This window comes from Dicentrarchus labrax, unplaced genomic scaffold (assembly GCF_905237075.1).
Source record: "Dicentrarchus labrax unplaced genomic scaffold, dlabrax2021, whole genome shotgun sequence".
Taxonomy (NCBI): Eukaryota; Metazoa; Chordata; class Actinopteri; family Moronidae; genus Dicentrarchus; species Dicentrarchus labrax.
In genome coordinates this window covers 7,757,685-7,774,972 of record NW_026136712.1, presented here as the reverse complement: position 1 = coordinate 7,774,972, position 17,288 = coordinate 7,757,685, and the positions used below count along the sequence as shown (strand labels likewise).

The window sequence follows — 17,288 nt, the reverse complement described above, 5'->3', positions numbered from 1 at the left end:
AGAAGCCTTACCTTGGAAGTTATTAACACTAACTTTCCTCCCGAGTGTTTACAGAAACGCCGTCCCCATGCAGCCGCTCATCCACAGCACCATCGCGTAAAGAGCAGAGCGGAGCCGTGCAGCGCGCACACACACACGCACACACACTCACACACACACTCACACACACACACACACTCACACACACAATCTGATAACTGTCACATGTGAGCTACCTGTAGCTGACTGATGTACACGTAGCGCTGCTCAGCCAATCACAGAGCCAGCCCGCTCCCTCCAGCTCTGTGCTCTCTCTCTCTCTCTCTCTCTCTCTCTCTCTCTCTCTCTCTCTCTCTCTCTCTCTCTCTCTCCAAATGCTGCAACAATGTCACAACACTACATGATTTCTGGCTTTGTGCAAAAATGGCCTATCCTAATAGGAAAGAAAGAAAGAAATGTTTGACCACATTATTTGACAACCCAGCACTTGGTAGTGGAACAAGTATTCAGAAAATGTAAGTTAAAGTAAAAAAAAAACAACAACAACAAAGTCTGTATTCAAAGTTTTACATAAAAGTTAAAAAGTATCAGCAGCATAATGTACACAGCATACTCACCATGGCCACTGGCTCCAGTCTGTTGTTATCACACCATAATGACTGATGCATTAAGCAGTGGCACTTATTTTAACTGCTTTATATACCACAGGGTAGTTTAATTTGTAGCAATGCAACATATTTTATAAACTGACTGAATGTGTACAATTGAAAAAGTACAGCGATTAAACAAATGTAGTGATGTAAACAGTACAGTATTTCCCTCTAAGTGGAGTAGAAGTATAAAGCAGCACAAAATGGAAATACACAAGTAAAGTCAAAAGTGTATGTGCTTGAGTGAATGTACATACATAAAATGTAAAGGAAATGTGTTTTTCCAAATATCATTATACCTGAAGTAGAAACATCACAGAGTTAGCACCATGGCGTTGTATCATAGTTTTACAGTCTCTTTTAAAAGCCACTAAAAGTAATTTACATGAATGTATGTGATTTGAAGGAAAACTAAATTAAGTTGCAAGTTTTGTAGGAAAAAGGTGACACTCTGCAGATGATGGGTTGAACTCTATCTAATATTTAATTCTTGGCCTATTCTAAGTCAAATGAGACAGTCAACGGAAACCCTGTGTTTTTGTTCCTCATCCACTCCTTTAACTCTAAGCAGTTAACATAATTTCCATTGTGGCTTATCACCCTCCGCTGCTTTATTTGAATACAGTCCTCCAGGCTAAACCTGAATGTACAGAGGCAGGGCCAGGCCTAATTTAAACTTTGTCACATTATTTACTTTTTACCAGACTAACAAACTTTTTGCACAACACTGTTGTTTTTCCTGTAATGACAGCTAACAGATGCCGTCAAACTACTGCGCTGATCAAAACGGCCGGGAAAAAAAAGGACAGAACACACATAACACAGTAAACCTTTTTAAATAATGACCAACAAACACACCCCTTCCCCTCTTGTGTGTGTGATCTGCTGTATCCCACCTTGTCTGTTTGACCTGGGGGACCAAAACACAACTGTTGGCAGTTGGGATTATTGTCCCTTCGGACTGTGATAGATAGTGGAGTAGAGAAAGGGTGGTGTCATGGCAGTGAGATATACTGACTGACCATTCATACAGTCAAATCATGTTTCACAGCACAGTGTGAATCAGAAATAACCCACAGTCTCTTGAGGCTTTTTCTAGACGCCTGTCTTTTCCATACCTATAGTATGTTTTTTATATTTTATTCTTAAACTATCAACTATCAAATATATATATCTATTTAAAAATCCAAATGAATAAATATCCACTTCTTACATTAGATTAAACTGAATTATTGAAAGTAAACTTCTAACTTAAAGAAAAGGAAAATGTAACTGGTTTAAAAGCATTTTAGATAAATTTCTATTACAAGCTTATAGTTCTGCCCTCTATCATGTTCATTTTTATTTGTTGATAATTTGACTAATCTGATAATAACATCTGTTATCAAATAACTGTAGGTTTCTTCTTTTTTAACTAATGTATTAAATATTGTAAACAACAAAGGTGTTTAATGTTGGCAGACTGAACGCAGTAGATATTGTGTTCTTCCCATGCATTATTTCCAAATTTGTGAAGTTTAAAGCTAAGAAATGTCCTCTTAAGTTAATTTAGAACTTTTTCATATAAAACCATGAAGTTTCTGAGCCACAGCGACACACTGAGCAAGAGCCATGCGCAAGCTAGCAGCTAGCAGCTAGGAAGCGCAGCTTAACCAGAAAATGTAGCAACAGTGTAGCAGCAACATACGTAAAGTATTTAATGAATTAATAAGGGGGAAATGTTGATTACTTAACATTTTTTGTTTAGTTTCTGTCTAAATAGCGTATTACTAAATAATTCTGATGCTTTACTTTTTAATGTAACAAATCTAAGGCTAAGTGGCACATTAGCTTAAAGAAGAACCTGACAGAGCAAATTTAACTAGTTTTAAATAAAAGTAGCAATAATAGAAATATAGCCTACTTTATGGTAGCCTAGTTAAAAATAAGCCATTAACCAGGATCAGTTTATGGATAAAGAACATCAGTGTAATTTGACTGTTAGTAACATTAACACTGAGTATTACAAATGTGTAACAACAACAATACTGTAGCTACAGGTGTGAAGCTCCCAGCTCTTTTTATTAGCTTTTTTTGTCCTTGAACAGCTTGTGTGTGTGTGTGTGTGTGTGTGTGTGTGTGTGTGTGTGTGTGTGTGTGTGTGTGTACTAAGACTGGTCCTGCCAGGTTTCCTTTCCTCTTCAGGTACACTATATCTAATCAACCAAACCTTGCTGATGCTGGCTCTGTGGAAACATTATCTATTACTTTTAGTTTGTTCAGTTTCTGCCTCCATTGGCCCTAAGGCTTACACTGTTTATTTAGCCACAGCCGCTGATAAATTCTTAGCTGAATACACTTCAGTAATGAGACAAGCAAACAGGGCCTCCACAAGCATGCTCTGTTTTAGCAAAACAAACTGTATAAACAACAGTATAGTCTTAGTATAGTCCCAAGATTAACCTGGAATTTGCTGAATACAACAATTTAAAGATAAAATGGGATTCCAGACACTAATGACAGTTTATTAAACTCATGTAATTTGGAATTTAAAACATTAATGTTTCAGGTCCAAGGACACAACCTGGCATGGAAAACAGCTTCCAAACAGGTTTACAGCTGGAAAGGTACCAGCACTGTTAGGCAACTGGCTGTTTTATCACATCATAGCCAGTGATCGTGTAATACCAACAACTGTGAAGGCTGAATGCACTGTCACACAGTCCTGCGTGGCTGTGATGTCATGAACGCCAGGTGCTATGAATCCATTTGGAGAAGAGGGAGGGAAAAAATCCATTAAAATCCCTGACTCATCGTAAAAGAGGAGGGGGGTGGGTGGGCAGACGAGTTAGAGGTGAGGAGGACGAGATCTGGATGATTAGTCAGTTTTTCCATTAGGCCAAGGCTGGCTGTCTGAAAGAAAAACAAGTGTGGATGTCACGTTAGGCCATGGTGACAGTGAGATTGCCTTTGGCTGAAGGCAGACGATTTGATAGAAAGGCTGCAAACACTGTGTCATAAAAATAAGCACCTATAACTCACTATGTGTGTGTATACGTGTGTCACGAACCCTTTATCTCACAGCTCAAGGTCTGACTCAGTGACATGGGTGAGGAACAGGCAGGTTTGGGACAGACAGAAACGCCTGGGCAGAGCAGTGCAGCTCTGCTCTGGCAAGGAAAGGGTGTATTGCTGAGATATCGAGTGTCTGACACACTGAAAATGGCAGCTCTTCTCCAAGGCTGAGAAGTCGTCCTCCCACTCCAAACCTGCAGGCAAAACCAACAAAACAAACAGTCAGAGACAACGAAGTGTCAATAACCTGCAGCATCTGGATTTAGCAAGGCTTACAAACATTAAAGTTTGCTAACCCTTGTATTGTCCCACCCTGGTATTATTACATTGCCAGAGGGCTTGTAGTCTGAAGTAGTTAGTGACATAATCAGGAATTGTCCACACTAGGGTCAAAATACTATGTATATATGTATATATATATTCTGTCTCTTGGTTAATAACCCCTGTTGATGTGTGTTCCAACATCCTGTTTCAGCCAGAATTACATCAAAACATTTCAGTACAATATACTGTAGGGGTGGGCAATGTGAGGGTTTCAGATTGTGATCTCGTCCACATTCACCATTTCGAAAGCTGTGTGTTTTCCTTAATGCAATATAGTGTTTTAATGGTGCAAATGGAGAAATTCATATTTCAAGTCTGGTTATAGACCACTGGGTCTTTCAAAATTGAGCAAAAAGATGACAAATTAGATTGTGGATTTTCATCATATGCACTTCAGTAAATGTTGCAGTACCACACTGTAAAATACCTATATTTTCAAACGCTATTTTTAATAAAATACACCTAAAATCATTCATATCATTACATTATTGTTACTTTAATTTTAAGATTGTAGCTGGTCGATGTGGAGCTAATTGTACGTATTTTATATACTGTTGGGTAGTTCAACAGTTCAATCCATCACATGTTAAGATTTTATGTTTTGTGTGTAAAATCTTTTAATATTTTTGACGTAACTGGTAACTACCCTTCAAATTAATTTAGTCGAGGAAAAAGGACAATATTTCCCTCTTTGCAGTGAGTGCAGTATGAAATGGAAACACAAGTGCCTTTACTAAAGTACATAACTTGAGTAACTATACTTAGTTATTTTCCACCAGTGTAAAATAGTCTGCAGTAATGTTCACAGAAAATGAAATGTGGTTGCACATGTAAAATCACTGGTATAGTCCTTTAAAAGAGTACCACTGTCTTCTAATATGACATCTGGCAGGTTGCAGGAATAGCTGCTTGGCAGAGATGTGCAGGGCCCAGAGTGCAGCTCCACGGTGGGACTCTCCTAAGAATAGTAGCAGTGGATAGTCAGTGGAAATTAAACAGGAAACGTCATATTAGAGAACCTTGGTTTGGATTAGTGGAACGATCACTGTGTATGTATTTAACCTCCATATGCCCAGTGGGAAACAAAGCCCAAAACCCATCAAGCTACAGTTAAACAGGCAACAGGAGAACAGTACCTGATCAAACAGGTAGACTGTGACATCATCATCAAAGGACACGCTCTTTTTCTTTTTTACATTCCTGTCCCTCCCAGACAAAACCTGTGGAGCGCTGCAGATTCGACAGGATTTCAGAAGACTTTTAAAGTTGCATGTGTTAAAACTGTCTCTGCAGACCGGTTCATGTTGAATCTCCTTTGAGTTGTCGGTGCTGGGACTGCGGGGCCAGTGGGCTGTGGAGATTTTCAAATCACTTAACATGTTGTTTTCACTGATACTCCAACCAGTATCCCCTATAGACGTCCTACAATCCTCAGTGTCACCAAAGCGTTGCAGCAGTATGTCCTCGTCACAGAAAATGATAAAGCTATTATGATCTAATGTAAGAGTGTCCTGCAGGGTCACAATGTTTAAATCCTTTTTCATAAAACTGAAAATGTCCCGCATATTTAAAATAAGTCTCATCCACTGGGCCTCCTTCGGGAAGTTTGACACAAAAGAAGCTAAAGGAGTGAACTTTGAACGATGTCTGGGCTCCTTCGGAAGACAACAGTGTTGAAGGGAGATAGAGAGGGATGGCGGCCATGTTACCAAGCTTGATCTACAGTCACTGTTCCTCCATAACTGAGGGGCTGTACTTCCTCTTTGTTCAAGGATACAGAAGCATGTGATCGGCTGCTCCTCAGCAGCCCGGATCATCTGACCTGAGGTCATCAACGACTGGAGCTCTTCATCCCTGCATGAATGATTCACAGTGGCTCATTGAGACTTCAAATTCAAACTGCTTCTGTTCATTATCACATGTAAAAGAAATTAAACTATTTTTGGATCACTGTAATGGCTTACTCTGGAAGGGAACAGAGCCATCATTAATTTTATAGTAACACCTTTGTGTTTCCAAGACAAAATGTCTGCTGTGAAAAAAGTATACAATAACACTGTTCTTACCAAGGTAATTGCTGAGAACTGGGAACACAGAAAAAGTATTTCTTTTTTTTCTTTTTTTTTTACATGTTTTTATTTGAGAAAAAATGAGGATTCATCACAGATATTCAGCATACGGTACATCATTCTTCTTATTTTCTTATTTTCTTTCCCCCCACCTGTCCCCACCATGCTGCCAGGGCAAATATATATATATATATATATATATATATATATATATATATACAAAATAAATGAATAAATAAGAGAAAAAGTGGATATTCAAAAGAATACAAGTAGGCTATTTGCCTTCTGTGATTATCACTACACAGGTTTTCTGAGGTCCCTGAGTCTCCAAGGAGGTACAAGCACAAGCACAACAGGATTTATTCCTGCTTAATTTTCAGTTTTGAGGGAGGACTTCAAGTTTCTCAAAATAAGATAGCTTAAGGAATAGGATCAGGTCTTTCATCCAGGAGGAAGCTTTGGGTGGATGTGCTGATTTCCACTCCAACAGGATTCTTCTCAGGGCCAGGAGAGTTGAAAAAGCAAGCTCATTTTTAATTTTATTTGTCATTGATATACCCTCCCCTCGGACTCCAAATATAGCTATTTCAGCACTGGGTTGGATATCTCTGCTAAAAGCTTCAGATAAAGTTTGAAATATCATAGTCCAAAAATTATACAGTTTGTTACAGGACCAGAACATATGGGCCAGGTCGGCCTTAGCAATATGACAACGTTCACATGTTTCACTGACATTAGACTATATCCTAGAGAGTCTGACTCTACTATAATGGATTCGATGGAGAACCTTGAACTGATGTAGATGCGTTCATAGATTATGGCAATTACTTTGGTTAAACACCCAAGTTGTATGAAAACCAGAATTATACTTTAAAGGCATGACTTTATTGTTATTATAATGTGGCAATTACCTACATTGCAGTTGCATTGCAATGTGAAAATCTGCAGGTCCACTCCAGCTTTATGAAGCTTTATAGTGACTTTTAGCTCATTGTTCAGCTTAACTGTTCTGATCAACTCTCACCAGTCTCATAGCGTCATTTTCAGCTGTAGCAGGCTGCTGTTTTCAGTGAATAAGCTCTAAAAAAAACAATGTACACTACCTGCTCAGCGGCAAACAGCAGGTGGACAGAGTTAGCGACTAGTTGATGAACATAGTGGATCATTTAGCAGCTAAAGAGCCAGATATTTCCCTGAGGAGTTGGTAGAGATCAAAGACAGAGCTAAAAGAGTGAATGTTGGACTTATACTGATCAGATGGACAGAAACATAACCCCAATAGAATGATAAGATAAGATGTTCCTTTATCAATCCCTCCGTAAGTGAAATTCTAAATTGGCACAGCAGCACATCCAGTGTGTCAGACTTAGTATCTCGTGGTGAAGTTGCAGATCAATGAACACTGCTCCTGGGAATGAAAATGGGCTGTGAAGTGTGTAAGAGACACTACGGTGGCCGCAACACTTGTGAAAAACATAAAAAAGGCCCTATCTACATCTGTTTGGTTTGTCTGTTCTGTGCTACTGTAGAAACATGGTGGTTCAACATGACAAACTCCATGGAAGCAATGCATCTGTAGATAAAAACAGCTCATTCCAAAACCTATGAATACCTAAGGTTAAATTCAATTTCTGCCAATATATCCTCCTAAATGTTACACACAGGACCTTAATTTGACTGCTTGTGCCTGGCCAAATAAGTAATATTCAATAAAGATTCAACAAGATAAGGTTGGTTTACACACAAATGTCAACTCTGTTTCAGTGTCTGTGTTGTTTTATTCCACTGGACATTTTAAGAGGTTGGCTTCAGTACACAGACTGCCCTTCAGTGTCTGTTAACAACAGGATGTACTAAAACTGATCGGTCAGCCTTTGTCCATTGGATGAAACAGTGCACACACAAACGCACGCATGCACACAAACACATACATTATTTGGCCACTCACTCCTGAGCCTGAATAAATATCGGGGCCCATCCATCCGCGGAGACAAAGACGCAATAGGAAACTTTCACCGCTCTGCAGTAACCAAGCAACCGCTGGATGAGTGACTCAGGAAAGGAAGAGAGGAGCTGACTCACAGCAGCTGTGACGTAAAGGATGTAAAAGGACACACACATACATGCACCACTGTAGGGTCTCACACACACACACACACACACACACACACACACGTATGCAGTAGGCCGTGAAGGCTGTAATCTGCGCTGTTTTGGGTAAGTTAACACCTCACTGTGTAACAGGTGCAGGAGCTCAGGGTAAAGACAGATTATAAACAGCCAATACACAAACAGACCCACCACCACAAGAGGCAAAGACACAAACGCTGACAGACCATCAATCACATGAATAAAAATAAAAATAATACCTTCTCTTGGTTCCTTTCTCACTGCATCTCCTTTTAGAAAGCCAGTTCAAACCATCGAATGAAATCACCACTGTAGCCCCATCCCTGAAGTATTTAAACTCTGCAGAAATAAAGAGAGGAAACATGATTCTCAACTGATATGCAATGCCTCAAAATCTTGCTGCATCATGACGCTGCTGAATGTGTTGCAACACACTTAATCTCTCTGCATCCACCATGCATGACACCAGCATTTCCTTTTCCTACCTTGCATCGTACGAGCGCCACTCACTCCCCTGGTTTCTACTGCAGGACAGAAACCTCACTGAGGGCACCGAAAGAGACACGCCAAACATATGGACTAAGAGAGGAGAGATGCACAGAAAAAGAGAGGAGAGGGGGGAGAAAAGTGGAGGGGTTAGGCAGGATAGAGAGTGAATGAATGAGGGGGGGGGGGGGAAATGAAATAAGGGGAGCCGATCAGAGGGGGGGGGGGGGGGAGATGGGAAAGGATGTGAGGACAGCGAAAGGACAAAGAGCTCACATGTACAGAACTCTCCCTGAGGCTGCTGGCCTTTCTGCAGTGAGAGAGTGCAAGATGAGGATCAATAACCTATCCGGTCTAATGTAGAAGAGCTTCCTGAATGATTAACAGCAGAGTGAATGTCACAGTGACCTACAGTACATAGGAAATGGTTACTGTGGATTATACGTATTCATTTTACCGTACATACATTATGCTTCATGAAAAAAATCTTTAAGTAAGTGTATTTTTTCTCATCAACATGGTTATATTTGTTTTTTAAGGAGCTCTTCCATACACAGTTTGAACCAACAGAAGGTTTTGATAAAGGCGTTTGTGCATTATGATCTGTAAAGAATGAATGGATAGTTCTGTTGACCATTCATAAAGTCATACCCGACCACTCATAAACACTGGATTATTACACCTTATTGTGAAATGGTTCCAAAACACTACTGTTCATGCTCCTTAACAGTATTAACTGTAAATCAATGCATTCTTGTTCTGATTTATCATTCCCCTCTGGAAATTGGCTTTAAATCACTGAGTTAAACATTCCTTATACCTGCACATGCAGCTTGAAGTAGTCTGTTTTCAATAGACTAGAGAGCAGTGGATCTCAAAATGGAACCCAAAGCCTTCAGTAAAATGAGTATTTGATTGTTCTGTATTTTGTTACTTTTTAACAGCAATTCTTTTGTTTTTAATTTAAATGGTTGTTCAAAAATATTCACTGTGCTGACAGTAGAAACTAGAGTGTATCATATCATTCAAATAATTTAAAAACAGTAAATCATTTTTAATGTAAAGCAATGTTTATTATCATAATATAATATTAATGATTACATTTAAAATACAATTGCAAACGGAAAGGTGAAACAAAAGATTTGTGGGTTCTGAGACTGCATATTGTATTTGTGGGATACATGTGTGGGAAGCCCCTCACTCTATGTTTTTGGTGCATCATCTCACTAGATGCAACAGGGAACATTAGCTCCCTCTAGAGGTTGAAAGCAGAATAGCATGCAGCTTTCGTCAGCACTGAACCAGAGGAGAGAACTGCCGCAGAGCTTTTACTGTTTTGTTCTCAGGCAATGAATGTTGTATACATTTAGCTAAGAGGTATACACTGCAAAGTATAAACTATAAAATAATAATATAATAATGGAATACTTGGCTCTCTGTGTACACATTAAACTATGCTTCCACTGTAATATTATTTATAATCACTACTATTATCATGTAACTTCGGAGCTCCCACATTTATCAGGAAGTTCTCTCGCTGCTGTAGTCCTTCCCCTGGCAACAAAATCACTGATGCTGGAGTTCTGCTTTACACACCCAGACAGCATCAGGATGTTGTTCCCAGGAGGCAACACTGTCACCATTCAGTCCACCTCTGGTGCCCAAGAGAGGGGAAATAAATAAGAAAAGAAGGGTACTGAAGCAAATGAGACATAGAGATGGACAGATGGTGTTTCCATTCAGAATGAAGAAGGTGATTGCATTTCTCTCCTCATTTTGCTTTTTGCTCCCTTCCTCCCACATCATCCTTGTCGTCCAGCGAGGCATCGTGTCACCCAGCAACCTGCACTCACAGATCCATATCAGGTCAGCCAGGGCACTCGGACTGCTTACAGTACAGTGTTTCAATAAAGTCAACTCTTTTTTCACTGGACTTAGCAGTACATATGAGGATGTGATACAGTCGCTGAGCAGAAAGCCGTCTCATTGGCGCAAAATGTGAGCTTGTTCCGGTCTGTTCCACTTTCTATTTTCACATTGCAGTAATGATTGATGTGCGTGGTCTAAGTTGCTCATAATCCGATATCACGACAACTTCTGCATCCAAATGTCCAGATGAAAGAGTGATACATATTTGGTTTCAGGCCTTCTGAGTGGCCCGGTAGAAGCTGAGGAAGCCTAATTTTATTATATGCTGTAGTTTATTTAAGCCGGATAAAGCAGTGAATATCATTTATCCACTGATCTACTCTGCTCCTTTGACCAGAGATGGGCTGAAAGCCATCAAGCTGGTCCATTTGTTTTACAACCCAAGCCAACTCTCTCATCTGGCTCAAGCCCACAATCCCCCGCAGCATGCGGGGAAACCTGACCTCAGGGGCATAAACTATGAACTAAAATAAAGAATTTGTCTGGGGTGAGAACAAGCCCAAGCACCGAGTGACACAGTTTGAATTTTTTTAATTAACTGGTTTGGTCGCGCTATGTCTAACTGCTCTGATTGAGTTGTAACGTGCACAGTGCATGCCAAAAGAACTGTAGAACTATCCTTTTACACTGCAGGCGCAGAATCATCACATCCAACCAGCAGACGGCGAGTGACACCAAACAATCCGTGAGAGGAGGGTAATTGGAGATCATTGGGCTTATTCTGAGCATGCAGAATACACCATGCTCAAGGCCTGAGAAGGAGCTCCAGTCTCTAAAGTCACTGTCCGACACTAATGGAATGGCACTGCAAAGCTCTATGGGTAATATAGATGAGGACGCTGGTAGTGCTGCTTGTAGCCTTTATTTGGACACAGCGGGGTCTCATGTCTGCACCAGAGAAGGGTTGAAAAGGGATGAAATGTGACACTGAAATAAAAACATACACATAGAGTAGTAAATATGTCACTGTTGTGTACATATTTGTTCACGGTGTGTGGCCTCAAGGGTAATAAAACTGTCATGTCCTCGGAATGTAGAGTTAGCCAGGGAACTTTCCTGCAGCCTGTTCATTTTAAATAATAAAAGCAGGATGCAGATATGCATCCGCTTGTGAATTGAATGACTAATTTGTTGCAGATCAGCACTAGCTTTTTCTGTGCAGCGGTGAGCCGTGCCATGAACTCCTCTTTGTAGGGAGAAAATACTTTTCTCTTAGGCGGGAGATTACAGGGTCTTAAAGGTGTTTTGCTGACAGAGTATCTTTAATATGATGACATAAATGTGTAATCCATCTCAGATCGCTGGCTGAGTATTTATGAGCCTCTGTTGACAGCAGTACACCTGCTCCTTCCCAGTCCAGACCTGGGAACAGTGCCCGTCTGAACTAGCACCACCGCTGCCAAGGGCACTGCCGTATTTGGGAGAAGTGTGAGTGAGAGTGAAGATAGGGAGAGTGTGTTTGTTTGAAATGGTGAAGAGAGACAGAGACAGGAGGAGAGAGAGAGAGCTGTGTGAGAAGGGTGGGGGAATGTATGGGGAGTAAGTCTATCTTTACTTATATCCTGGTGCTATAAGTACATGGATTACTCAGGGTCATTTATTACTCCATCATTCACCATATAGAATCCATTTCATGACAGTTTGGAATAAATATCTTGTTTACATAAAGTGTGTCTGACCTGGAAGAATAAAACCCTGCTGAAAGACAAACATTAAGGTGCTGACATATAAAGGTGTGCCCCTGTGGAACTCACTGACCAGACTGCTGGAGGCAAAATGTGTTTTTTATGTAGTGTCAGAAGAAATGTCACTGCCTCCAGTACACTGCAATCATTAATAAACAATGAAAATCACAAAGTAAAAACCAGAGTAGCAACTGAGAATGTGCGCCCTTCAAATCTCTTATTTGCATGGATTTTAATTGATTAATTCACTAAATACAAGTTCTGAAGTTTCACAAAATGCAAACGACAGTAGCATTTTGTTCAGGCCCATTACACATTAATGTAAAATATATGTATACATGCAGATTCAATTGCTATAGCATGTTCATACAGTATATTTATTTATATATACAGTATATACACTATGTTGATTAAGTTTTTGATTGTGTCTTAGAAAACAAATTTCAAAATAAGTGTTTGCACCATGTTCAAGACCTACACTTGATGGAAAGGTAAGCTGCGGCTAAATATTGTCGCATTTATAGGACAAGTTTGTATTTTTCGCCATGTCTGCATATATAGATTATTACAACTGGAGACAAAAAAAAGCCATAACAACTAAGAGCTTATGTGCAGCATATGTTATTGCAGTCTTCCACCACTAGACTACAGTAGAGTGTAGCAGTTAGCTGTGGTGGGGTGACTATGGTTGAGGACTTCACACAAACTGTGGACCTTGTTAGGAAAAGTATAAAGTCAGAGCAATAGCCATGTTTAAAAAAAAAGCCTGATTAAAGATAAAATTGCATTTTATTACATTATAGTTCTCTGCGTCAGTTGTGAACAAGCAGCACAGAGCAAGAAAGACAGCAGCTTTTATATATACTGTCAATGCTTTTAATGCATTATATCAGTCTGATCCTAAAGCCAGTGGTGAAAGGCCTGTGCCTGTCTGTCACTGTATGTGGGCCAATTTCTGTTTCTGCACTTGTGCTATTTAGTAGGTTGAGCAATGACTGTGTACGTACGTAAACACTTACCTCACCCCGTCCTGTAATCAAACCACAGCTAGGGGAGCAGCTAATTGGAGCGAAATTATATTTCAACATTAACATAAAGGTAACGCACAGTTGACACACACACACACACACACACACACACGCATACAAGTGAGGAGGAATTTGACTTGAAATGTCAGGGCTGCTGGCAAATGGTGGGGAAAGTGTTGAAAAGCAGGGACCTTGACCTCTGACCTGTATGATCACACTCACATAGGCGCACACAGGCTGAGACAGCTGTGGGACTCCTAGACTGGCTTAAAGTGTTTATGGAGGAGCTGAGTTTGAGCGCTCGTTGACAGAGCTCTCATTTACACACACACACACACACACACACACACACACACACACACAACGCTGATCAGATAAGGGCAGATCTGTTTCAGCAGCTAATCTTAAATGTGATGAGGTTTACAGGGGCCTGTGACATTGGAATATACATAAAGATCTTTATTTGGGAATAAGGCGCTGGCCGTGGGTATATCACAGTACCTCACACTATAGGAACAGGAAACAGGACACTATGCTTTCAATCCCTCACTTTGATATGGAGACCTGTGTTGGCTTATAGATCCCAATAACTGTCATATGGACTGACAAAGAGAAAGAGGCTATTGGACGGAATGTATTTTTGGGAATGTCTTATATATATATCGTCCTATGTCCCTTGCACCCATTTGTACAGCACGCCTATAAATCTAGATCAAGCTTCCCTCTACTTCCTTGAAAAGTAGTTCTGAGACTAAAGGTTCTAGGTACTGTGGGTGGAAACGCAGGTTCTATCACCTCTATCTTTGCAACAACCCCACCACCCTCCCCTCCTCAGAGACGCCCGAGGGAGTCCCTAAACCCCCCTCCCCCTGCTCCCAAACCCATCTACCCTGTCTTAACCCAGCACAGATCCTATCACTTGCATCTTAAGCTGACTGGTATTCGTCAGGGCCTGATCCAGTTGCACAGCAGCAACCACATTCAAGTCGAAAATGTAATGAGTCAGGATTGTCCCTTAGTTACGGCTCAAACGGATAAGAAATAGAGAATTTAACAGTCATTTCATCTTTGTTGGTTGTCCACCAGGCTGAGGGGGTATCAACTTCCCTCCAGCCTGCAATGGATCAGGACAACACTAGATTATTGCTGGCTTCCACCAAAGCTGCAACATACAAGCTATGATAGGGAAATTATGTCAATCACAAGACTGATAGCACTCTAATGTCTGTACGCTAAATATGAAGCTACCAGCCAGCTAACATAGCTTAGTATAAACACTGGAAACAGGGGGGTGTTATGTACCAGACTGTATTGTATACTTCCTGGAATCTCGCCTGGTTGTCTGATAACTGGTCCTGGCCAAGAAATTGTTTATTTTGTGCTTCACACACTGTACCTTCACATTTAGCCAGCATACAGACATGATATTGGTTTTAATCATCTAATCTTCGTAAATTCTTCACTGGACCTCTTTTACCTGAACACTGAGAAAGTGAACACTTTTAGATCAAATCTGAGTTGGCGATGGTGGTTGGTATGTTGAATTATATTGAAATGGTTAAGTCTAGATGCCACATTCTTAGAAGAAGAAGAGTTATAATATTTTTTGTAGTACTTGAGTAATATTTATATATGAAGTCAAGGTCTTCAGGGGGCAAGACCACTTTGAATTGCCATCTGTATTTTTTACACCCATGACTACATTTTCATTTTGTGGTAAAGTTTGGTTTTACTGTGGTCATATTTAGGCAGATTTTGCCACAAGCCAACACTTGAGCACAGAGAAATATGAAAATACAAGTACAAAACGTGAGACTGACGCTACAGTGTCAATCTAGAGTTTATGTGAGAGGGGAACCATCTAATTCTGACAGTGTGTGTGTGTGTGTGTGTGTGTGTGTGTGTGTGTGTGTGTGTGTGTGTGTGTGTGTGTGTGTGTGTGTGTGTGTGTGTTATTGCAGGAATATCAGCAGTGTTTTGTAATTATTATTTTCCCTTATTATTTCAGTGAACTAAAAAGGAACAAAACGCACACTGTGGATACACACATGGGCCCACATATGCACTGACACAAAAAAAATGCTTGTCTCACACACATCCAATCTTGAGATCTTGAGTGATTCATGTCAAAACAGAGCAGAGAGACACAGACACAGGACACACTGAATGCCACAGACAGCCACACAGATTGAAAGATTGGTGCCAAAACAGAGGAGTGAGATAAAACTGTTAGCAGGAGTGAAGGGTGGTGGTAGGGGCTGAGGGGGGAGAGGGGGGAGCTTATAGTGGTTGTTGTAAGGGGTATCTTGGCTGAATTTGAGAGCGTCACAGGCATGCCCACGCTGCAGCTGGTCAGATGAAAATAGACGAGGCAGTAACTGAGCCCAGGAAAAACGGAGGAGTGACCACTTTCCTCAGTGATGCATGCATGGATGGACAGGGTGCCTCGCCTCTTCTCTGTCTCTCTGTTTGAGAAGCCAAACGTTTCAGACATTACACAGGGACTAACGGGTTTAGTTTAGCTGGACATTAAGTCCTAGCCTGATGACATTATCGTCCATCTGAATTAAAATGGCTTCCAAGATAAATTGTTTCTACAGCACAGCAAACACTGACTTTTTGAAATCTGACACGTTCTTAGTCTTTTATATTTATTCTTTCCACACGGAGAAGGTTAAAGGTCAATGGGAACATCAAGGAAGAGGCAGGATAGGAGTTTACCCATGAACATATGTATGTTATATGAATGTTATAAACAGGGCACTAAACCTGGATATATAACAACAGCAGCAAATAACAGAGGTGACAGACTACTTATCTATATGCATAAGTAGCAGTCAAATGTAAATTATCATTCAATCAACGCCAGCTGAATTTACGATAAAAAACTGTTCTAAAGAAATGTTTCTATGGGGTGGAAACAAAGGCCTGGCTAACAAAAAATAACACAAAAGTTATCTAGAGCAACATTCAGAATGACATCAGTTTAGAACTACTCACGAAAAATGGTTCAATAATGAAGAGCACTTCTATGGCAGTTTTAACCTGAGATGGACAAATTTCTTCACAATGCCTCTTATCTACCTATTCTTAAATCTGTCTAAGGCCAAAAGCAATAATGATGCAACATAATCTGAAAAAGTCGCAGGAGGATGAACAAAAAGGCAAAGGTACTGACAGATAGAAAGTGAGAAACAAACACCGCAATCAACTATTCACCAGTGAATATCTTGTGCTGCTGTTTGAAGAACTTTGCAGTTCTGTTTTGGATTTTACCTAAATGATAAAACCCAGCAATCTCTATAGTTATACTCATAATATATTATTATTTATTAATAATGATGATGTGATGCTACAGGGGAAAAACCCGCCCTCCAAGACAAATCTGACAATGAATCCCCACAAAAACCAGTATGTGTGAATGCATCCATGATACATCCTGTCAGTGTCCTTGAGCAACACACTGATTGACTCGAGATAAAAGATGAATAGAATAATAATAGAATAATAGATGAAACAATATGAAAGGCTGTCTGGTTCTTTGATTTGTGTCAAATGCAACCTACCATCTGTTTGTGCAATACTCACCTCTGCTGGTGTCCGTGTTCTGTGCTGATTGTCCCATTGCTCAGTATTTCCCAACACAAACAGAAGAACAGGAAGGTTTGTACATGTGAAAGAACAAAACTCCAGGTCCAAGTTCCAACTTGATTTCTATACAGGCTTACAAAATGCTCACATTAAGTTCAGTAACACATTAGCCCACTCCCTGCCTGCCTTCCTGACACAAGACTTCTCAGTTGTTTCAAGTTTTTCATCTACGCAGAAGATTTGTACTGTAATCTTTCCTTTTCTCAGACTCCCTCACAGCTGCCTGTAGCTGTCAGGGAAGCAACCAACGCAAAAAACTCCCCCAAATCACTACGTGCACAGGACCGTCACCTCATCCCTATC

General features: G+C 40.3%; 1 protein-coding gene across 6 annotated transcripts in view; it reads right to left on the bottom strand.

The window, feature by feature from the left end:
- bhlha15 (basic helix-loop-helix family, member a15) overlaps window positions 1-17,288 on the bottom strand; it is a 19,352-nt gene extending 2,064 nt beyond the window's left edge. Inside the window, exons 1-7 of one of the 6 annotated variants that reach the window (XM_051417913.1) lie at window positions 16,923-17,237; window positions 8,692-8,785; window positions 8,446-8,545; window positions 5,144-5,861; window positions 4,872-4,965; window positions 3,651-3,877; window positions 12-3,521 (exon numbers count right to left, since the gene is read on the bottom strand). Coding sequence is in view for 4 of the 6 variants with exons in the window: in XM_051417909.1 (XP_051273869.1) it covers window positions 3,687-3,877; window positions 4,872-4,965; window positions 5,144-5,861; window positions 8,446-8,545; window positions 16,923-16,959 (1,140 nt within the window). In the remaining 2 variants the exon portion in view is untranslated. Of the gene's footprint in view, window positions 1-11; window positions 3,522-3,650; window positions 3,878-4,871; window positions 4,966-5,143; window positions 5,862-8,445; window positions 8,546-8,691; window positions 8,786-16,922 lie in introns of those variants that run through there. The other 5 variants (XM_051417912.1, XM_051417915.1, XM_051417909.1 and 2 more) reach the window with 5 other exon arrangements.